The sequence below is a fragment of the Scyliorhinus torazame genome, chromosome 12 (assembly GCF_047496885.1).
Source record: "Scyliorhinus torazame isolate Kashiwa2021f chromosome 12, sScyTor2.1, whole genome shotgun sequence".
Lineage (NCBI taxonomy): Eukaryota > Metazoa > Chordata > Chondrichthyes > Carcharhiniformes > Scyliorhinidae > Scyliorhinus > Scyliorhinus torazame.
In genome coordinates this window covers 144,729,307-144,753,752 of record NC_092718.1, presented here as the reverse complement: position 1 = coordinate 144,753,752, position 24,446 = coordinate 144,729,307, and the positions used below count along the sequence as shown (strand labels likewise).

General features: G+C 51.3%; 1 protein-coding gene across 1 annotated transcript in view; it reads right to left on the bottom strand.

The window, feature by feature from the left end:
- Positions 1-24,446, bottom strand: part of ncf1 (neutrophil cytosolic factor 1) — a 260,991-nt gene that overhangs the window by 191,690 nt on the left and 44,855 nt on the right. Inside the window, exon 2 of the mRNA XM_072469128.1 lies at positions 18,297-18,377. Coding sequence (XP_072325229.1) covers positions 18,297-18,377 — 81 coding nt within the window. The remainder of the gene's footprint in view (positions 1-18,296; positions 18,378-24,446) is intronic.

Here is a 24,446-nt window from a genome sequence, read left to right as displayed (position 1 = left end):
TTAGAGATTCTAACCAGTCAACAAGGAATAAGATATTAAATAAAACTATACGATATCTCTTACAACAGAACTCTATGCTTTGCAACTAATCTATCTCACACCTAACTACCTTCTCCCAGAAGTCACATGATATTGATACAAATGCTCGTTATCTCCATCTGGTAGTCAGAAGTATTAACATCTTATTGTTAACCCTTTGTATTCCTTACAATATACATATTGTTACAAAGAAGATAATCTCTCATTCTTCCAAGCCTCCGTGGGTCCAACCCTTTTTTTCCTTCATTTTTCTTTTTTTGAAAATCATTTTGAAACCACTGAAATGAGAGAATCTGCTCAGAAGCTTTCACAGAATTAGTGCCATTTATCAATATTGGCCCATGACTTTGGAGTGTTCTGTCGTCTTTTAAAATTTTTCCTACTTCAAGACTGTGAAGAAAACGACTTTACAACTCTGTTTCGAAATAAATGACTTTGTCTTTATTGACCAAAGTCTGCATGCAGATGGCTACAGGTTAGAGAGAGAGAGAGCTGTTAAGGTACACCTGCTCATTCTTTCTCAAGCTCGCAAAGACATGGAGAAAACGTTCAATATTTATACAAAAGCTGTATCATTTTACAAAAACAGACCTTGTTCAAAAATGTCAATACAGTCATAACTTCTGATCAAACATGTTGTCATGGAAAGACCCTGACTCGGCTTATTTGCAGTATTTTGTCTTTAGAGGATTTAAGACGTGGTCCTATTTTGTTTTTCACCTCTGCCCTCATGATGCCTTGACGCAGATGGACCTAGGTCATGAGGAGGTTGTGTTATTAGGACATTCCTAGATCGTGGCTTTGTTATCAGGTTTTACTAAGATCAGGCACTATTTTCCCTCTTCTGGCCTTGTATGATACAATTATGTGGATTCTTAACTTTGTCTAGTTTGTCAGGGTCTGATCTTGGCACTTAGCTGACACAGCTGTCTTACACTTGGTTACATAAGTTGGCTATTTTTCCCATCATGCTATTGCTGAGTTTGTACACTTTCACAGTTCTGTGCCTCGATAGGCCCATCAGTGCTGTCATGATGATTTTCTCACTAACACCACACATAATGTATTTATCAATTTCATAAAATTTCTTCAAACTGAACGGACCAAATGTCATTTACCCAACACGAGGGGCAGCAGAGCCCAGTGCAAACAGGGATCACCAGAAACTTTGACGTCATCTGGTGAGACGCTTTGGAATTATTTTTGCTCACAGAGTTTTTAAAAAATTAATTCTTGGGAATTTTTTTTTTTTTACACAGAGGGTGGTGGGTGCCTGAAACTTGCTGCCGGAGGAGGTGGTGGAATTGAATCCAATCGGTAAGACTGTTCCTTTTTAAATTTCAGGAGTTTAAATTAATCTAGAATTGTGCAGTGAAGGTTAACAAGGGCTGCCCCACCCACTCACATAACTGGTTGGCAGTTAAGTGTCAGTCACCTTAATCTACTTTGATCTAAAAGCAGGTTGGGGGGGGGGGGTTGGGGGGGGGGGGGAGGGAGAGTCAACTCAGGCCAATTTAAAAGAGCAACTTGTAACTCACTTCCAGTGAGTTCTCCCAGTAAGCCAGAGAAGACAGAGCCAGGAGTGAGACACAGCTAAGAGTGAGTTTGGGAATTTGAAGCGAGGTGGGAATTCGAAGCTGGGTGGGGAGGAGGTGCTTTTTAACCCTGGTAAGTGACTGGTAAGTAGTTTTTCTTTTCATTGTCTATTTTTTTTTTCTTTCATTTTTTGGAATTGTAGTTGTATAAGTTAACCTAAGGTTTAAAACATGGCAGGAGATCCCAGACCCATGTCATGCTCCTCGTGTGCGATGTGGGAGCTCAGGGACACGTCCACTGTCCCTGGCTCCTTCACGTGCAAGAAGTATGTCCAGTTGCAGCTCCTGTTAGACCACTTGATGGCTCTGGAGCTGCGGATGGACTCACTTTGGAGTATCTGCGATGCTGAGGACGACATGAATATCACGTTTAACGAGTTGGTCACACTGCAGGTGAAAGGTACTGAGGTAGATGAAAAATGGGTGACCAAAAGACAGAGCAAGAGTAGGAAGCCAGGGCAGGTGTCCTCTGCGGTCATCTCCCTGCAAAACAGATATAGCGCTTTGGATACTGTTGAGGGAGATGGCTCACCAGGGGAAGGCAACAGCAGCCAGGTTCATGGCACCGTGGCTGGCTCTGCTGCGCAGCAGGGCATGAAGAAGAATGGCAGGGCTATGGTGATAGGGGACTCAATCGTAAGGGGAATAGACAGGCGGTTCTGCGGACGCAATCGAGACTCCAGGAAAGTATGGTGCCTCCCTGGTGCAAGGGTCAAGGATGTCTCGGAACAGCTGCAGGACATTCTGGGGGGGTGGGGGAGGTGGGGGTGTGAACAGCCAGCTGTCGTGGTGCACATAGGCACGAACGATATAAGTAAAAAAACGGGACAAGGTCCTACAAGCTGAATTCAGGGGGTTAGGAGTTAAACTAAAATGTAGGACCTCAAAGGTAGTAATCTCAGGATGAGCTCGTCAGAGTCGGAATGTCAGGGTAGATAGGATGAATGCGTGGCTCGAGAGATGGTGCAAGAGGGAGGGATTCAAATTCCTAGGGCATTGGAACCGGTTCCGGGGGAGGTGGGACCAGTACAAACCAACGGTCTGCACCTGGGCAGGACTGGAACTGATGTTCTTTGGGGGGGGGGGTGTTTGCTAGAGATATTGGGGAGGGTTTAAACTAATGTGGCAGGGGGATGGGAACCAATGCAGGAAGTCGAAAGGTAGTAAAACAGGGACAGAAACAAAAGGCAGTAAGGGGGAAAGTGTAAGGCAGAGAAGCCATAGTCAAAAATCAAAAAGGGCGACAGTACAAGGTACAGTGACTGAGGGGAGCTCAGTGAATAGGCCCAGTAATACTAAAAACATAAATGGTAAGTGACGCGGCAGGTTGTTACATGAAGATATGGGTACAACGACAAGGAAAATTAGGAGAAAAGTTAAGAGGAAATATAACTTAGGAGAGGTATATGAAAACAGAGGTATAAAAGCCAGCATAAGTGTACTTTACCTGAATGCTCGTAGTATTCGGAATAAGGTAAATGAGTTGATGTCGCAAATCATCGTGAATGAATATGATTTAGTGGCCATTACTGAAACATGGTTAAAGGATGGTCACGACTGGGAGTTAAATATCCGAGGGTATCAAACTATTCGGAAGGACAGAGTGGATGGTAAGGGAGGTGGTGTAGCTCTGTTATTTAAGGATGACATCCAGGCAATAGTAAGGGATGTCATCGGTGCTGTGGAGGATAAGGTTGAATCCATTTGGGTGGAAATCAGGAATAGTAAGGTGAAAAAGTTACTGACAGGAGTAGTCTATAGGCCACCAAATATTAGCATTATGGTGGGGCAGGCAATAAACAAAGAAATAACTGATGCATGAAGAATGGTATAGCAGTTATTATCATGGGGGATTTTAATCTACATGTCGGTTGGTTTTAACCAGGTCGGTCAAGGCATCCTTGAGGAGGAGTTTATAGAATGTATCCACGATAGTTTCCTACCGGCAGGGGGTTGGAGAATCCCGCCCCAGGTGTGTAATAATCTTTATTAGTGTCACATGTAGGCTTACATTAACACTGAAATGAAGTTACTGTGAAAAGCCCCCAGTCGCCACAATCCGGCGCCTGTTCGGGTACACTGAGGGAGAATTCAGAATGTCCAAATTACCTAACAGCACATCTTTCGGGACCTTTGGGAGGAAACCGGAGCACTTGGAGGAAACCCATGTAGCCAGTTAAAATGGCTAACTCCCGATTTAGAATGGCTAACCTCGATTTAAAATGGCGAACGGCAAAGGCTGATGGGAAAATCAGCCAACAGGACTAAAACAAGCAGCTGCAGGTAGCCTGTGTATTCTCCTCTGTGAAGGCCAGGCAAGATTGATACCAGTAACCATCAGCACAACAAAAGATTGTCCCGTGCTTGGGAGCAATCTATTCAAAGTAAACCCTCAGTTAAGAATACCGAGGAAAAGCAGGCTGGCACAGATATGCAGGCACTAAAAACAACACACCACGACCACGCATGGGTGAATGAGGGAAAGAACAGCCCCCCACCCAGGTCACTTTATTGCACACTTCGCAAGAGAGTGCAATGCCCCTAGAAAGCCACAGAGAGCCCAGCAGACGGGCACTCTGAGTAAGAAAAAGACAGAGCCCATTCATAGCCGTACCGCCCGTTCAGATCAGACGGACTTGACCGGAACGGACTGACGGTGTACGGGCTCCCCCAGTTGGGTCAGTGACACCCTTTGGGATAGGTCCGGATGACCGGTAGTTGCAACGAAAATTCGGGGACAGCCCATCGAATTTCTCTGGGACACAGGAGGAACCACAATAAATTCCTCCACCCTGTTTCAAAAAGACACGCGGCTTGCCAGGCCACTCACAGCAGGGACACATCACAGCCCCTGTACCCATTCAAATCGGTAACATCACCACCAAGCACCCCGTAGTTTTAGTTGACCTGCCCCACACAGCAGAACACATTCTGGAAATTGATTTCATGAATTCACATAATCTTTCATTCGACCCAGTCAACCAGTGTGTCTGGAAGATGGCAAAATCCGCAAGAGCCCCCGCAACGCTCAACATAGGAGAGTACGCGAACAAAATAAGCACAGTGGGCGAATTTTGGTTCAACCCAACTACGCTTAGTACGGACAAGCAGGTTAGGGCAGTTCTGCAAAAGAACAGGGCAGCATTCGCAACCCACAAACACAACTGTGGACGGATGACTGGCTCTGTACAAGTAACAGGACCTGACCCTAGACCCCAAAAACAGTACGGATTTCCCCACGAGGCAGAGGGAGAAATCTCCAAGGTAGTAGAAAGCTTATTAGAGCAGGGCGTACTTAGATCAGTAACCTCCACTAACAATGCCCCGATTTGGCCAGTAAGGAAGCCCGACGGATCATGGCGACTGACCATCGATTACCGGGAACTCAATAAAGTCACCCCCGCAGCTGCCCCCACCGTAGCAACAAGTCCCGAGACCATGCTCAAGCAGGGACTCAATTCCCGATACTTCACGGTTTTGGACATCAGTAATGGATTCTGGTCCATTCCATTGGCAAAGGCGTGCCAGTACAAATTTGCCTTCTCCTTTAAAAATCAGCAGTACACGTGGACATGCCTGCCACAAGGCTTCCACAACACCCCCTCCATTTTCCACCGACAGCTGGCAAATGGTTTAGCCAAATTCTCTCGCCCCGAATGTCTGGTACAGTATGTAGACGACCTACTACTGCAGACAGACACCAAAGCAGAGCACATTGAGCTTCTGTCCGAACTCCTGGAACTATTACACTCAATTGGTTGTAAAGTCAACCCCAAAAAGGCCCAGATTTTGGAAGAAAAGGTGATATATTTGGAAACAATTATCACGTACGGTAAACGCGAGATCGAGCATAAAAGGATTGACTCGATTGCTAAATTGCCCCTTCCCCAGAACGTTTCAGCCCTCCGGTCGTTTTTAGGACTGGTTGGTAACTGACAAAATCACATTGATGGTTTCGCCAGCAAGGCAGCGCCCCTCTCAGACCTCCTAAAGAAAGGAGGCCCCTGGGAATGGCTTCCGCAGCATACGGATGCTGTGGACTCTTTAAAACAGGCACTCTTAGCAGCCCCCGCACTACAAGTTTCAGACCCGCTTTCCCGTTACGCCATAGAGGTAGCGACCACAGACCGCACCCTTTCAGCCGTGCTCCTCCAGGAACGGCACGACCAGTTAAGGCCCGTAGCTTACGCCTCCAGACTTTTAGATGCTGTGGAGCAGGGATTTTCAGCCTGCGAGAGGCACCTACTCGCAAATTCTGGACAGTCCAGTATTTTTCATATATTACCGGACTGAACCCCATCACAATTCTCACCGAACACACCCCCACCCAACTTTTACTGGACGGACGACTCAAGGACGGCACAGTCAGCCAGATTAGAGCAGCTAGATGGACCCTTCTCTTGCAGGGACGGGACATCACTGTTAAAAGGACAAAGCCACACACCTATTTAGCCGACAACTTACAGTACCCCGGAACCCCCCATGAATGTGAGATTATCTCGCCACACCACAACACAGGCCCCTTTATCGCTAAAACACCCCCCAGAAAGATAGGTAGTTCAACTCAGAGTCCCCAGCACATGGACACGTGTGAGCCCATAAAGATCTATGTGGATGGATCCTCCACAGTCTTGGATGGGAACCGCATAACAGGTTGCGGTATCTATGTCGAGGACGCGCAGGGACGTGCCCTCGAGGAAATATCGTTAAAACTACCCGGACACTAAGGCGCGCAGGCAGCAGAGCTTGTGGCCATCGCATATATAGTTGAGCACCCAGATTCCTTCCCCAGCCCAGCAGACATATACTCGGACAGCCTCTCTGTCTGCAACAGCCTCACGGAATTTCTGCCCCTGTGGAAAGCAAGAGGATTTGTTTCCGCAGATGGAAAACCCCTCCCCTCAGCCCCATTGTTCCGTCATATTTTAGAAAGAGACCAGAACAGGACTTTTGGGATCATCAAAGTCCGCAGTCACCATCGTTCCTCCCCCCCTGGAAATGTGAAAGCCGACGCACTGGCCAAAGCAGGTTCCAGGCACGGATATTTTTGGACACCCCCCGAAAGAGCACCAGTGAATGCAGTTCAGGTCTCGCAGACAAAGATCGAGGATCTAGTGCAGACCCAGAAGCAGGCCACCAATCTCAAGGAGATTGTAAAAGGGACATATCCAGATCCCTATGATAGATTTAGAAATGCACTGACCACACATGACGGTGTGGTGTTAAAAGATACCCTTTATGTGGTTCCTGAACAGGACAGGAATCAATTGATTTGTTTGTTCCATGACGGTCATGGACAACAGGGAATCGATCCCACTACAGCCCATCTCAAGCAGCTTTGTTGGTGGCCAAATTTAAAGGAATATGTAAACCATTACATCGAGAACTGTCTTATCTGTGCGCAGAATAATCTGGACAGATATGCCAAAAAGGCTCAACTCAGCCACACCTGACCCGTTAATGGCCCCTGGACTAACCTCCAGATTGATTTTATAGGACCATTGCCCCCTTACAGGAATGGCTATAAATATGTGCTTGTGGTAATTGACACATTTACGAAATGGGTGGAAGCATTCCCAGCCCGCACAAACACGGCAAAAACCACCGCCAAGATTTTGACCCACCACATCTTTACAAGATGGGGACTCCCCCCGCAGCATTGAATCCGACCAAGGTTCCCATTTTACGGGACGTGTCATGCAGAACGTCCTCACGATATTTGGCATCACCCAAAAATTCCACATAGCATACCACCCACAGTCGAGTGCTATCGTGGAACGCATGAATCGGACCCTAAAATCCACCCTCAGAAAGATGGCCCAGCAGAACAACACCACTTGGGACTCAGTCCTCCCTTTTGCACGGATGTTTTTGCGTAACACTATTTCTACCTCCACAGGTTACACCCCACACACTCTCATGACCGGACGCCCAATGAAAGGCACAGAATATTTGTTAGGTTTGGACTTGACCAGCCCCGAAGTGACGACCCTCACACACGAGAAAGCTGTGGCGCAATTAGTTGACAATGTTAAAACAGCTCAGCTAGCAGCCGCTGTTAAATTGGGCACAAGAAAGAAACAGAGCAAGGCTTATTTCGACAAGACAGTGCATGCGACTGAGTACAGTAACGGACAGCAAGTGATGCTCTCTGTATATAACCCCAGCACATTCCTGTCACCAAAATACTCGGGTCCGTACTCCATTGCGGAAAAAGTAAGCCCTTCCGTTTATAAAATAAAGTACCCCAACGGTAAGACTGTGTGGTTTCATATAAACCAGCTGAAGACATATGGAACAGAGTCTAACCACGCACACCACGTCATGCTTGATGCAGCACACCACACCCCGCCCACAGCCAACGTAACCCTACCCTCCTCCAACAGGTCCAGCCCAACCACGGACTCGACCTCGACTCCACCCCCAAAATATACATTCCGCCCCGGAACGCCCACAGACTGCAGCAGCAGAGGCAGCGACTGTGACTCGGACGATAGCCACAGCACGCCTCCCTACTATCCCCATGCAACAGGACCCACAGCCAGCGATTCCGACTATGATCCAAGTGATCCCTTCCTGATCACTTTCCTGAACAAACCCCACCACCGACCACTGAACCACACTGACGACCCCGATTTTGTCCCCACACAACAAGACACCAACTATTGGCACTGTGACAACTCATACCGACTCGTCCGCAACGACAAAAGCAACCCCAACTCACACCGTGCAGCCCTTTCAGCCCTAATCCACTCCAGAGTTTGGCACCCGGGAGAAGAGGACGACCTTGGGTCTGACTCCCAAACCGAGAACCCCTTTGCGACCCTGTTCGCAACCGAGAACTGAGGTGTCCAGAACCGCTTGGGAGAAGTGGTGTCCTTTCTGATGGAACCTGCAGAATGTTTTATGTTGTGTGTACGTTTGTTAAATGTTGTATGTCCGACAGGAGAATTTTTTTCTCACTGCCCCACGCCTATTCGGCCGAAACCTCTGAGGACTTGCCTACAGAGACTCACCGTTGCCAGACACCAATTCAGCAGAAACCTCTGAGAGCTTGTCTGCAGAGACTGGTTAAGGAACCAGACACCCGTTCGTAACTGCCCTTCTGGTTCGAAGAATAGAACCACTACGGCAGGCCCACCACGATGACTACATTTTTTGCCCGTTCTTGTCGGTTGCTCAGGCAGTGGAGAAATGGCTTGAGACCCGCCCTGCCTGGGAACCCACCTTCTGGTCAACTATGCTCGGGTAGGGGAGATACGGCATTGGTAGCCATCCTACCCGGGGACTCCATCCAAATCTTACCTGTCGCGGCCCATACGCACCTCATTTTGGCATTATTCAGTTCAAAAAGTTTGGTTTTGTTTACGTAACCTTTAGGTTGCTGGCCATCTGCTATTTGTATCCTGGAACATTTGGATGCTAAATCAGCACTGGTTCATTGTTGGGAAGTGTACCGTGTCCTAAAATTTGTTTTTTGAAAAAAATAATGAGTGAGCCACACAGAGTGACCAATTATAAAGGGAATAATTGGCAGCAAAGGACAGACACACTAGCATACAAGATATTAAACAAAGATAGTTACAGACACTATGCTTGTTTCTACAGAACTCCAGAAGCTCCAGAACCGGAGAAGACAAAGAAACAAAAGGAAAGAGAAGAGCCATGAGGACTTCCTTCAAGTGGATCACCCTTGTGCTTTTGGACATTTGGTTGCGCGTGACCGCGAACCCCATGACTTCAAGACCCCCAGCCGTTAATGTTTCACTATCCCGCAATACCCAGAGCCCAGTCACCAGCGACACTACAGCATCTTGGTGTGCCAGGTTTATAACCTGGTACTCTCTGTCCTATGTAATCAAAACATTACTAGCATTGGCGATACTCTGCTGCATAGTGCAGACTATGCGTCTACGGAAATGGAGAAGGAGAGCCTACCGCGCTCGAACCCCGGTATATAGGATCAGATCCCCTATGTTCGGTTACGACCAGACCCCCGACCCCCGCGATCTATAATAAAGTGCGTTCACTTGCGTTTATTGTTATTGTAAATAAAGAAATGTAAAGAACTATTTCATGAGCAAATTGTATGATCCTGAGCTTGACTGCCAAGCCAGGAAAGACTGTATGAAATGCTATGATTTTGTTGTATGATTGAGGAAGGTAGGATAATGGAATGTTTAAGTGAGTGTAGTACATTAAGAATAAGTTAGAGGTGCCAGTTTATTGTTTTGTAATGCATGTCTCTGTTTGACATGGCGCCCTTAGAATTGTTAGTTAACATTTTTTTGCATAGCTATGGTCAGTGTAGAGGCCATGAAGGAAGTGTCCACCCCCCCAGGTCAGGGAATAGAAAGCAACATAGTGATGTGATCCTTCACGCTTCGCATTAGGATCACAAGGAGGGTATGTAGCCAGTTAAAATGGCTAACTCCCGATTTAGAAAGGCTAACCCCGATTTAAAATGGCGAACGGCAAAGGCTGATGGGAAAATCAGCCAACAGGACTAAAACAAGCAGCTACAGGTAGACTGTGTATTCACCTCTGGGAAGGCCAGACAAGATCGATACCAGTAACCATCAGCACAACAAAACACCAGCCATCTGCATACTAATGAGCAATCCCCGGGAACAATGTGCAACAGTTTAGACACACAAAGCCAACCCAGACTTGGCGGCGCCAGAAAAAGCCTACACAAAGGGAGGTGAACAACTACCTCAAGACCGCCCATCGATCAAGGAATCGCTCCGGCATTGGAGAATATTGAACCAAGTGATTGGGACATAGTCCAATCACTTGGAACCAGGTACAGGGTCCACCCCGAAAGGCGGGAAGCCCCTGGGGACTATAAGAATAGAGTCCAAGTTCAAATAGACTCTTCTGCTACCCCTTCTGCATCCTCCTGCACCCTTCTGCTTCTTCTTCTGACCGGGTCACTCAGCAACGCAGACCAACCCTTGACAGTGACCGGTCCAGCCATCGCGAAACATCCCGTAAGTCTTACTTCAACGCTCGCAACGCGCTCCTAGCTACCAATCTGTACCAGCTTCGAATCCCGCAGGCTCAGAACCCGAACAAAAGGCCATTCGTTTCCCTGACCTGGTGGGCCAGTTCCAAGTTAAGTATTGGCCTGTTAGTTGTAGGAAGTAGCTTAGACGTAGAATTTATGCATGAGTATTGATTACTGTATATAATAAATGTGCTTTGATTTAACTCTTACTAAGCGGTGTATTGGATTATTGATCATTACTCGGACTTGAACCACGTGGCGGTATCAGAAAGATACCTGGCGACTCAAGAGCAAAGGTGATAAAACAGAGCAATTAAACTAAGGCTAAAGTTAGCAACACCCACGTAGACACAGGGAGAACATGCAGACTCTACACAGACAGTGACCCAAGTTGTGAATTGAACCTGGGACCCTGGCACTGTGAAGCAACAATGCTAACCACTGTGCCACCGTGTAGATGAGGGTAGTGCTGTTGATGTAGTTTATAAGAATTTCAGCAAAGCCTTTGACAGGTCCTACATGGGAGAAGATAAAGAAGGTAAAAGGACATTGGATCCAGCGTAACTTGGCAAGTTGGATCCAAAATTGGCATATATATAGTCTGGGTCACATTGAGATCAAAAAGGCGGACATGGCTAACACGTGCCACCGGCAGCAATCCAGAGACGACAACCTTTGAGGTCTTGCTTTTTAATCTACTGCCTAGCTCCCTGAATTCTTTATGCAAGACCTCATCCTTCATTCTACCTGTATCGTTGGTACCAACGAATACCACAACCTTCTACTTATCACCTGTGATGTTCTCTGTTTTGTTTGTCTGGATGTCTTGAATGCGTAGTGTTGAACAAAGGACTTCCGGTTGCGGCGATGCGGAGCTAAGCCGCACATTTCGGCAGCTCCCGCTAGAACGGACTGTTGGGCTCCCCGAAGGAGTGGAGGGGGCTGATGCTGGGGCGTATGTGAGCATGATGCTCCATTCGCTGATGGGTGCGGAGGCCTCTCCGAACCCCCTGGAGCTGGAAGGGACTCACCGGGTCCTGGCGAGGAGACCCGAGGCTGGTGAGCCGCCAAGGGCGATAGTGGCGAGGTTCCATCGATTCGCGGACAGAGAGAGTGTCCTGAGATGGGCCAAGAAGGAGCGGAGCAGTAGATGGGAGAATGCGGTGATCTGAGTCAACCAGGATTGGAGCGCAGAGGTGGCAAAGAGGAGAGCTGGTTTCAATCGGGCCAAGGCGGTGCTGCATAAAAAAAGGGTGCGATTCGGAATGCTGCAGCCAGCGCGACTGTGGGTCACGTACCAGGACCGACACCACTTTTCCGAAACGCCAGAAGAGGCTTGGACCTTTATCCAAACGGAAAAATTGGACTCGAACTGAGGGGCTGTGGTAGTGGGGGAGATGTTGACTGTATACAGGGTTGTAAATATGGGTAAAAATATGGGTAAAGAATGTTTTACGGGTGGGGCGATGGATGGGGATGGGGGAAGAATTTTTGAAGGGGGGACAGTGAGGAATGTGGGTGTCGGTGCTGGAGGGAGGTGAGACTCGGGGATGGGGGAATTAGGATAAGACCGCAACAGGGGCAGCACGGTGGCACAGTGGTTAGCACAGCTCCAGGGCCCCAGGTTCGATTCCCGGCTTGGGCCACTGTCTGTGCGGAGTCTGCACGTTCTCCCCGTGTCTGCAGGGGTTTCCTCCGGGTGCTCCGGTTTCCTCCCACAGTCCAAAGATGTGCAGGTTAGGTGGATTGGCCAGGATAAATTGCCCTTAGTGTCCAAATTGCCCTTAGTGTTGGATGGGGTTGCTGGGTTACGGGGATAGGGTGGGGGTGTTGGCCTCAGGTAGGGTGCTCTTTCCAAGAGCCGGTGCAGACTCGATGGGCCGAATGGCCCCCTTCTGCACTGTAAATTCTATGATCTATGATCTAGGAGCTGCGCCACAGGGGGCGGGGCTGGCTTAGGAAAGCGCAAGCTTTTTCCCGCGCTAGGGAGGGGGGGGGGATGGAGGAGCGCAAGGAGGAGGAGGGATTTCCACACGGGGGGGGGGGGGTCAACGGGAAGGCGGGGGAAGCCGGGGTCAGCAGGAGTCAGCTGACTTACGGAAGTATTATGGGGGGAGCAAAAGAGCTAGATTTGGATCTAGCGGGGAGGGGGGGGTGGGTTGGGGGGGAGAGGGGGGGACAATAGGGTTGCTGCTGCAATGGCCGAGGGGGAACTGAAAATGGAAGAGGTGGTCGGGGCGGGGGTTCCCCGTCTGGGGGACTGGAGGGTGCGGGAGACGCGGGCATGGGACAGGCCTAAAATAGGAGATGGCTAGTCGGCAGGGACTAGCAGGGAGGGGGGGGGGGTGGGGGGTAGCCCCCCAATCCGGCTGATCCCGTGGAATGTGAGAGGCCTAAATGGGCCGGTTAAGAGGGCCCGAGTGTTTGCGCACTTAAAGGGACTGAAGGCAGACGTGGTCATGCTTCAGGAGACACATCTGAAGGTGGCAGATCAGGTCAGGTAAAGAAAGGGATGGGACTGGATGCGAAGAATAGAGGGGTGGCAATATTGGTGGGGAAGCGGGTGTCGTTTGAGGCCAAGAACATAGTGGTGGACAACGGAGGCCGATACGTGATGGTGAGCGGTAGGTTGCAGGGGACGGGGGTGGTATTGGTAAATGTATACTCCCCGAATTGGGACAATGCTGGATTCATGAAACGTATGTTGGGGCGTATTCCGGACTTGGAGGTAAGAAGTTTGATAATGGGTGGGGACTTCAACACGGTGTTGGACCCAGCACTGGATCGCTCCAGATCCAGGGCCGGAAAGAGGCCGGCTGCGGCCATGGTGCTCAGGGGGTTTATGGACCAGATGGGGGGAGTAGATCCGTGGAGATTTGCCAGACCTTTGGCAAGAGAATTCTCTTTTTTCTCCCATGTACACAAGGCCTACTCCCGGATAGATTTATTTGTTCTGGGCAGGGCATTGATCTCGAAAGCGGAGGGGACGGAGTATTCGGCCATAGCCATTTCAGACCACGCCCCGCACTAGGTGGAATTAGAGCTGGGGGAGGAGAGGGACCAACGCCCGCTGTGGCAGTTGGATGTGGGACTGTTGGCAGACGAGGAAGTGTGCGGGAGGGTGCGGGGGTGCATCGAAAGGTATCTGGAGGCCAACGACAACGGGGAGGTGCAGGTGGGAGTAATATGGGAGGCGCTGAAGGCGGTGGTTAGGGGAGAGTTCATCTCCATCAGAGCTCATAGGGAGAAGAGAGAGGGCAGGGAAAGGGAGAGGTTAGTGGGGGAGATTTTAAGAGTGGACAGGAGATATGCAGAGGCTCCGGATGAGGGACTACTCAGGGAGAGGCGAAGTCTCCATACGGAGTTCGACCTGTTGACCACAGGGAAGGCAGAGGCACAGTGGAGGAAAGCACAGGGGGCGACGTATGAGTATGGGGAGAAGGCGAGCCGGATGCTGGCACATCAGCTCCGTAAGAGGATGGCAGAGAGGGAAATAGGTGGAATCAAGGATGGAAGGGGAACTACGGTGCGGAGTGCGGTGTAAGTGAATGAGGCATTTAAGGCCTTCTACGAGGAGCTGTATAGGTCCCAGCCCCCAGGGGGAAAAGAGGGGATGCGACGATTCTTGGACCAACTGAGGTTCCTGAGGGTGGAGAAGCAGGAGGTGGCTGGTTTGGGGGCGCCAATTGGGGTGGAGGAGCTGGTTAAAGGACTGGGGAGCATGCAGGCAGGGAAGGCCCCAGGACCGGACGGGTTCCCGGTGGAGTTCTATAGAAAGTATGTGGACCTGTTAGCCCCGTTGCTGGTAAGGACTTTCAATGAGGCAAGGGAGGGGGGAGACCCTGCCCCCGACAATGTCGGAGGCGACGATCTCTTTGATCCTGAAGCGGGATAAGGACCCACTGCAATGCAGGTCGTATAGGCCGATCTCGCTCCTCAACGTAGATGCTAAGTTGCTGGCAAATGTGTTAGCTACGAGGATTGAGGACTGTGTCCCGGGGGTGATTCACGAGGACCAGATGGGATTTGTAAAGGGCAGGCAGCTAAATACCAATGTGCGGAGGCTACTGAATGTGATTATGATGCCATCGATGGAGGGAGAGGCGGAGATAGGGACAGCTATGGACGCGGAGAAGGCCTTTGACCGAGTAGAGTGGGAGTATTTCTGGGAAGTGTTGAGGAGGTTTGGGTTCGGGGGAGGGTTTATTAGTTGGGTTAAGCTCCTGTATAGAGCCCCGATGGCGAGTGTAGTGACGAACCGGCGGAGGTCGGAGTATTTCTGGCTGTATCGAGGGATGAGGCAAGGGTGGCCCCTGTCCCCCCTGCTGTTTGCATTAGCAATTGAACCTTTGGCCATGGCGTTAAGGGAGTCGGGGAAATGGAGGGGGGTGGCCCGAGGGGGAGAGGAGCATCGAGTGTCGCTGTACGGAGACGACCTGTTGCTATATGTGGCGGATCCAGTGGAGGGGATGGTTGAGGTCATGCAGATCCTAAGGGAGTTTGGGGACTTCTCAGACTATAAGCTCAATGTGGGAAAGAGTGAGCTCTTTGTGGTGCATCCGGGGGATCAGGGAAGAGGGATAGACGACCTACCATTGAGGAAGGCGGAGAGGAGCTTTCGATACTTGGGGATCCAGGTAGCTAGGAGCTGGGGGGCACTGCACAAGCTTAATTTGACGCGGCTGGTGGAACAGATGGAGGAGGACTTTAAAAGGTGGGACATGTTGCCACTCTCGCTAGCGGGCAGGGTACAGTCGATTAAAATGGTGGTCCTCCCGAGGTTTCTTTTTGTATTCCAATGCCTCCCAATTGTGATTGCCAAGGCCTTTTTTAAGAGGGTAAGCAGGAGCATTATGGGATTTGTGGGCGAGCAAGACCCCGAGGGTAAGGAGGGGGTTCCTGGAGCGTAGTAGAGATAGAGGAGGGTTGGCGTTGCCGAATCTGGGTGGCTTACTGGGCAGCCAACGTGGCGATGATCCGTAAGTGGGTGATGGAGGGAGAGGGGGCGGCATGGAAGAGGTTGGAGATAGCGTCCTGCAAAGGAACGAGCCTGGGGGTGCTGGTGACGGCACCGCTGCCGCTCTCGCCAACAAGGTACACCACGAGTCCGGTGGTGGCGGCAACGCTAAAGATCTGGGGGCAGTGGTGATGACATAAGGGCGCGATGGGAGCCTTGGTGTTGTCCCCGATCAGGGATGACCATCGGTTTGTCCCAGGAAGGATGGACGGGGGGTTTCAGAGCTGGTATCGGGCTTAGGGGCGCTGGAGGAGAAATTTGGACTACCCCCGGGAAATGCCTTCAGGAACATGCAAGTGAGGGCGTCTGTGAGGCGGCAGGTGAGGGAATTCCCGCTGCTCCCGGCACAGGGGATTCAAGACAGGGTGATTTTGGGCGTATGGGTCGGAGAGGGCGAGGTGTCGGCGATATACCAGGAGATGAAAGAAGAGAGGGAGGCTTTGGTAGAAGAGCTGAAGGGTAATGGGAAGAGGAGCTGGGGGAGGAGATTGAGGAGGGTCTATGGGCTGATGCCCTAAGTAGGGTAAATTCCTCTTCCTCGTGTGCCAGGCTTAGCCTGATACAATTTAAGGTTGTTCACAGAACGCATATGACGAGGGCGAGGCTGAGTAGGTTCTTTGGGGTGGAGGACAGCTGCGGGGGGTGCTCAGGAAGCCCGGTGAACCATGTCCATATGTTTTGGTCATGCCCGACACTGGATGGGTTCTGGAGGGGAGTTGCGAGAACAGTATCTAAGGTGGTGAAAGTCCGGGTCAAGCCAAGCTGGGGGCTAGCACTATTTGGAGTGGCGGACGAGCCGGGAGTGCAGGAGGCGAAAGAGGCCGGCATTCTGGCCTTTGCGTCCCTGGTAGCCCGGCGAAGCATCTTGTTAGTGTGGAAAGATGCGAAGCCCCCCAGTGTGGAAGCCTGGGTAAATGATATGGCAGGGTTTCTCAGGTTGGAAAGGATAAAGTTTTCCCTGAGAGGGTCTGCGCAGGGGTTCTCCAGGCGGTGGCAACCGTTCCTCGACTATCTCGAGGAGCGTTAGATGGAGTTTGGTCGACAGCAGCAGCAACCCAGGGTGGGGGGGGGGGGGAGAGGAGGGGGGGGACATCTCTTTCTGGGGGGGAGAGGGAGGGATAGGGAAGGGGGGGGTTCTTCGGGGGGGCATCTGAGCAAGAAATACATAAACGATCCGGAAAACTGATATGTACGGGAGGAATCCAATGTACAAAGTTCTGTATCATATTGATTTGCCATGTTTATGTCTTGCTATGTGAGTTTTTTCTTCTTTTTTGTTACGGGGGCGGGGAGGGGGGGTTTGTTTATATGGTTGAAAATTCTGTTAAAAATTCTAAATAAACATTTTTTTTGAAAAAAAGTGTTGAACAAAGAACATCAGGCTAAGTAACTTAACAACACTGATTTATTAACACTACTTAAATAAGATTTGAACCTAAAGTATAAGGTTACTGACTTAAACTATGCTATGTCTAACTGCAGAACTCTGAAATACACAACTGATCTATCTCACGCCTAAACACCTTCTCCGAATCAAGGGATGTCACATGATATCATATGTGACTGCTCTTGATCACCATTGGTGGTAAGAAATATTAACATTAAATTGTTAACTCTTTAGCCAGGATTCTCCTTTCTGAGGACTAAGTCCCCACGCCGGCAGGAGAACCGGCGGCAACCACTCCAGCGTCAACAGTGCGCGCCGGCGTGTTTTGGCGCATGCCCGGGGGTTCTCTTTTCCGCGCGGGCCATGGCGGAGCCCTACAGGGGCCAGCGTGGAAGGAAGGAGTGCCCCCACGGCACAGGCCCGCCCGCAGATCGGTGGGCACCGATCGCGGGCCAGGCCACCGTTGGCGGCCCCCCGGGGTCGGATTCCCCCGCACGCCCCCAACGACCACCCCAGCTGACTTACCTGCCAGGTCCAGCCGGTACGTGAGCTGAGTGATTCACGCCGGCAGAACTGGCCAAAAATGGACGGCCGCTCGGCCCATCGGGGCCTGGAGAATTGAGGGGGGGTGCCGCTGCCAACGGCCCTCGACCGGCGTGGCGTGAACCGCGCCCCGTCCGAAAAATGGCACCAGAGTATACGGCAGCCAGCGTCGAGGCGCGATTCACACCCCTCCCTGGGATTCTCCAACCCGGCAGGGGGGGTCGGAGAATCCCGCCTTTTATCTCCCATACAATATACATATTGCTACATCACCCACCCCCTCTAGGATGCCGTGTAGCCCTTCCTGGCCCCAGGGAGGCAGCACACCATCCTGGTGTCACATCTGCAGCCACAAAAGTCCCTGTCTGCTCCCCTAATTAATGAGTCCCCTTTCACCATCGCTCACCCTTCCTTCTTCCTCCTGTCCTGTCCAGTCAGGCCACTTGTGGAGCCAGAAGCTTGGCTCTGACTGCACTCACTTGAGGAACTAGCACCCTCACCAGCTTCCAAAATGTATTTTCCAAGTGTACTCTCCTAAACCATGGAAAGCCTGGTGAGGATTCTCAAGTCACAGCCATGGAGATGGCATCATCTTGCCACCACTACCTGGGACAGATATTATACAGTTATGTAGTTCGCTGCCAAGACTGCAGATGAATGATAATCAGCGGCACACTCATTATCCCATTACAATGAGCTACTTACATGAAAATCATAGATTTCGGAAAACTTTCTGTAGATGAGTTTCTCTTTCGAGTCATTCCACTTCACAATTAGCATATAAACCTACAAACAGAAAATAATGATCAGCTCTGCAGGAAAACACACCTCCAAACAATCATTTCTGCTCACTTACCAACATGTCATCCAAATGTTACACTGACCCAACAGTTTACAAACAGTCTGCACTAATTACCGCACCATGGGTGGCATGGTAGCACAGTGGTTATCACTATGGCTTCACAGCGGCAGGGTCCCTGGTTCGATTCCCGGCTTGGGTCACTGTCTGTGTGGAGTCTGCACGTTCTCCCCGTGTCTGTGTGGGTTTCCGCTGGGTGCTCCGGTTTCCTCCCACAAGTCCTGAAAGACGTGTTGTTAGGTAATTTGGATGTTCTGAATTCTCCCTCTGTGTACCCAAACAGGCGCCGGAATGGGGCGACTAGGGGCTTTTCACAGTAACTTCATTGCACTGTTAACGTAAGCCTACTTGTGACACTAATAAAGATTATTATTATTCAACCTCTACCCTCACCATGGACCGATCGCCCTGACACCAACCCGTTCACTATAGTGCTGGGAATATAGGACTGTAGCCTCTTGAGCTCCCCAGTGTCGGATTTGGGTGGTATCCCAAAAAGGCACTGGGGAATCCCTCTCAGAATTTCACAGGCAGAAACACAAACTTCCCCTGGAATTGCTCGGTCTGGAAACTGCGATTTCAATCGCAAACTTTGGATGGTTCCGCCAAGGTTACACCAATAATTAATATGCAATTATTTTTTAATTTAGACGGCTCAATTATTTTTTTCCAATTAAGGGGCAATTTAGTGTGGCCAATCCACCACCTTGCACATCTTTGGGTTGTGGGGGTGAAACCCACACAGACACAGGGAGAATGTGCAAACTCCACACGGACAGTGACCCAGGGCCGGGATTCAAACCCGGGTCCTCAGCTCCGTATGCAGCAGTGCTAACCACTGCAGCACCTTGCCTCCTGTTACATAGCAAATTTTGGAACAATTAACATCTCTTCTAACTTCTGGGTAACTATTGCAAAGACCCAGAATGACCCACCCACAGGAACCCCCTCCCAACATCCCAGGCCTTCCAGCGGACACCCTCCACTTTCCAACTAACCACCACCACCTCCCCCCCATGCTATCCCTCACCCCACCAACTCCTCCCACCATAACGCCACCTCCCTCTGTGAGCCTGACTCATAATGTCTGAGGCCCAACCCTACCTCCACCGACTGGACCCAACCCCATGCCCCCCCCATATCTGATCCCTCGGCCACTGCCCCATCCACCTCAAGATCCAGTTCCCCCAAACGTACCCCCCAATCCCTGAGGCCCAACCCGCCCTCCCCCCGCAACTACATATAATAAAGCAGGCCATTTGACTCCTTTGTTCATTGGATATCTGCAGAATCTAATCAGTTATTATTGTCCCTTTTAGGTTTGGGTATTTGCATGAAAATAACTGAAGTCATTTATAAAAATAAATTTATGTAATGCCTATTGTAGTGCCCTCAATAACGACACGAGAGAGTGGAATGGTAAATGAAGGCTTTAATAAGCAGAGAACTAGTCAGTGACCGAGATGTGTGCTTACTGAGTGCCACCTACAGGGCGCCACCTTATATACGGCTCCCTGGTGGGCGGAGCTGGAGGCGGAGTCCCCCAGGGTTCCAAACCCGGTCTGAAAGGGGCATCACCTACATGGTGTTAAGGGTGCTGTAACCATTCATCACATTCACCCCCTGTTTAAAAAAAACGCAAAGTCCGTCGGGGGTGAAGTGGAATCACATGTCTATTCTTATTGGCGGCCTGATTATCCTCGTCGACCTTCTCAGCTCGGGTGGTGGTGCGGCGGACACGGTCATCTTTGGTGAGGGTACATCCGGGAGCACGGTGGTCAGAGCTTTCGTCCGGGTCGGGGTAGGGGGTCAGGGGGCAGGGGGACTAGCTGGGGCTGGGGTAGCAGGGCTGGGGGTAGCGGTGCCGGCGGGGAGTGTGGAGGGGGGGGCGCTAGGGGGAGGGGGTGGTACGGTCGGTGTCTACCGATGGAGTGGGTGTCCCGGGAGGGGGCATCAGTGGCAACGTTTTATGGTTCCTCGCGTGCCTCCAGAGAAGAACGGGTCCCGGAGTCGTCAGCCAAGGTAGAAGCAAGACCCCGGAGGTGGACTTCCTGGGAAAGACAAACAAGTGGTTGTGAGGGGTCTCATTTGTGGCCGTGCAGAGGAGCGACCTAATGGAGTGGAGGGCATCGGGTAGGACCTCCTGCCAGCGGGTGGTTGGGAGACGTCTCGACCGTAGGGCCAGAAGGACAGCCTTCCAAACTGTTGCGTTCTCCCTCTCCACCTGCCCATTTCCCCACAGGTTATAACTGGTCATTCTGCTCAAGGCAATGCTCTTGCTGAGCAGATACTGACGCATGAACGATGTATCCCGGTTGCTGTGGATATAAGCGGGGAAACCAAACAGGGTGAAGATGCTGTGCAGTGCCTTTATCACGGTGGCCGAAGTCATGTCGGGACAGGGAACGGCGAATGGGAAGCGGGAGAACTCGTCGATGACGGTTAGGAAGTAGGTATTGCGGTTGGTGGACGGGAGGGGCCGTTGAAGTCCACGCTTAGTCACTCAAAGGGCCCTGAGGCCTTTACAAGGCGAGCCTTGTCCCGCCAGTAGAAGTGCGGTTTGCACTCCGCACAGATCTGGCAGGCCCTGGTCATGGCCTTGACCTCCTTGGTGGAGTAAGGTAGGTTGCGGGACTTGATAAAGTGGGCGAGCCGGGTAACCCCCCAGTGACATAGATCATTGTGGATAGCCTGCAGGCGATCCTCCTGCGCATTGACGTGCCGCGGGACAGGGCATCTGGGGGCTCGTTGAGCTCCCCAGGACGATACTTAATATTGTACGTGTAGGTGGAGAGTTCGATCCTCCACCTCAAGATTTTATCATTTTTGATTTTGCCCCATTGTGCTTTATCAAACATGAAGGCTACCGACCGTTGGTCAGTAACGAGGGTGAACCTCCTACCGGTGAGGTAGTGCCTCCAGTGCCGCACAGCCTCCACAATGGCTTGTGCCTCCTTTTCGACTGCGGAGTGCCGAATCTCGGAGGCGGTGAGGGTCCGGGAGAAGCATGCTACTGGCCTGTCTGTCTGGTTGAGGGTAGCAGCCAGGGCGATGTTTGATGCATCGCTCTCTACCTGGAAAGGGATAGTTTCGTCCATCGCGTGCATAGCGGCCTTGATGATGTCAGCCTTGATGCGGCTGAAGGCCAACCGGGCCTCAGCCATCAGGGGAAATGTCGTGGTCTTTATGAGTGGGCGGGCTTCTTCCGCATATCTGGGGTCCCACTGGGCGTAATAGGAGAAAAGCCCCAAGCACCGTTTGAGGGCCTTGAGGCTACGGGGGAGGGGGAGTCCCTAAAGGGGGCGCATGCAATCGGGGTCGGGATCTAGGACCCCGTTTTCCACGACGTAGCCGATGTGTGGAAACCGCATTTTTCCTCGTTGTAGGTCAGGCTGAGGGCCCGGGCGGTCTGGAGGACCTTTTCAAGGTTCGTGTCATGGTCCTGCTGATCATGGCTGCAGATGGTGACATTGTCCAAGTACGGGTAAATAGACCGCAGGCCGTACTGGTCCACCATTTGGTCCATCACCCTCTGGAAGACGGAGACCCCATTTGTGATGCCGAAGGGGACCCTGAGGAAGTGGAAGAGCCGGCCGGCTGCTTCGAAAGCAGTATAGAGGCGGTCTTTTGGTTGGATAGGGAGCTGGTGGTTGTCATGATATCCATATTAACATATCATGGTGCAATCACACACACATACTGATGGACAGGTAGTTGGACCAACCAACACACACACAACATCGCAGCCAATCACCAGTGAGAGCACACGCACTATAAAACAGGGAACACCACAGTTCCCGCTCATTCTACCAGGAGATAGCTCAGAGTACAGAGCTCACAGCGTGCCACTCAGACATACACCATGTGCTGAGTGCCTCACCAAGATAGTGCAAGGGCTGGGCCCACAGGTTAGCTGGTGAAGTACGAACCACAGCCAGACATTAATAGTTACTATTGTACAGAATAATAAAACAGAGTTGTACCATCTACAACCGTGTTGGTTCATTTGTATATCGGAACACCCAACACGACATGATACCAGGTCTGGAAACTCGCCAGTGACTCTGAGACCTTCCTACACCTCTTCAGAAACCCGCCATCCTGCGCCATGGAAACCATCAGCCCGCCACAGCCACTCTGGATAGCTGGAAATCTTGGCATCAACTGGAAGCTGTTTAAACAGCGCTTCCAACTCTTCCTAGAAGCCACAGACAGGGAGAATGCATCGGACACCAGGAAGATCGCCCTCCTCCTCTCCACGGCAGGGTAACACGCCATCCACATCTACAACTCTCTGGCATTCGCGGAAGGCGAGGACAAGACGAAGTACAAGACGGTCCTTCTAAAATTTGAGGAACACTTCAGCGTGGAAGTTGAGAGCTTCAAGGTACCTCTTCCAGCAGAGCCTGCAGGGTAAGGATGAGGCTTTTCAATCTTATTTGACACACCTCCGTATCCTCGCGCAGTCCTGCGGCTATGAGGCCACCTCCGACTCCATGATTCGGGATCAGATAGTTTTTGGGGTCACCTCGGACACCCTACGCCAGCAGCTCCTCAAAATAAAGCACCCCACCCTAGCGACTGCCATCGAGACCTGCGTCCTCCACAAAAACACAACTAGCCGGTACTCCCAATTCCAGGCGGCCGAATCGGCACGGCACGGGTCCTACGAGGCTGAGCATGTCCAGGCGATCGAGTTCCTCCCGGCCCGCGGCCCGGACAAGGGCAGCCATTTTGCGCGCTTTCCGAGGCCTCCCGCGCTTGTACGCGCCAAAAGAGGGGACGTCGATGCAGAGGGACGGGATGCGCAGACGCGCTCTATGCAGGACCGCATAGCGCATGCGCGGTGGCGCAACGAACGCCATGATGTCACGACGTGCGGCAACTGTGGATCCGCACACTTAAAGCGGCAATGTCCGACCAAAGCACTACAATGCCTCCGCTGTGGCAGGGTGGGCCACTACGCTGCTGCAACTCCGCCAGCCTCGCAGGGACGTGTGGGCCATTCAGCCCCCATACACCGAGTCATACCTTGACGACGTGCAGACCGGTGATACCGACGACCGGGAACCCTTCCGCGTTGCGGTAATAAACAAGAACCGGATGTCCCCAAGTCGGTGCCCACCAGCCGATGCCAGTGCACAGCATTAATCCGGGCGATGAATGGTGTGCCACCCTAACGGTCAACCAATCACCAATCACATTCCGCTTAGACACTGGTGCCTCCGCCAATCTCATTGCATGGTCAGCCTTCCACACCTTGAAGGTTAAACCACCGATTCTGCCATCCCACTGTCAGCTAGTTGATTATAATGGAAACGTTATGCCGGCCATGGGGTCTTGCCAGCTCGAGGTTGCACACAATTCACATACAGCCACACTGTCTTTTGAGATAGTTGGATCCTCAAAGGACTCTGTTAGGCGCACAGGCGTGCAAGATCCTCCACCTCGTTCAGCGGGTACACACTTTGTTTCCAGAAGGCACGTCTGATTTCCCGGATGCAAACTTTAGGGAGCAGCTCCACTCGCTCCTCGCCCACAACCAGGAGGTTTTCGAGGGCATGGGCACACTGCCCTATACTTACAGAATACGGCTCAAACCGGACGCCACCCCGGTCATTCATGCACCTCATAGAGTCCCAGCACCACTCAAGGACCACCTCAAGCAGCAGCTGCAGGACCAAGGAGTGCTATCCCAGGTCACGGAGCCAACGCCATGGGTCAGCTCCATGGTGTGCGTAAAAAAGCCCTCTGGCGAACTCCGGATCTGCAGAGACCCGAAAGACCTGAACAACAACATCATGAGGGAACACTACCCCATACCCAAATGGGAAGAAATCACGAGCGAAATGGCCCGGGCTAAAATTTTCACCAAGCTTGATGCCTCAAAGGGTTTTTGGCAGATTCAACTGGATCAGTCCAGCAGGAAGCTGTGCACTTTCAACACTCCCTTTGGCAGATACTGCTACAATAGGATGCCGTTTGGCATCATCTCG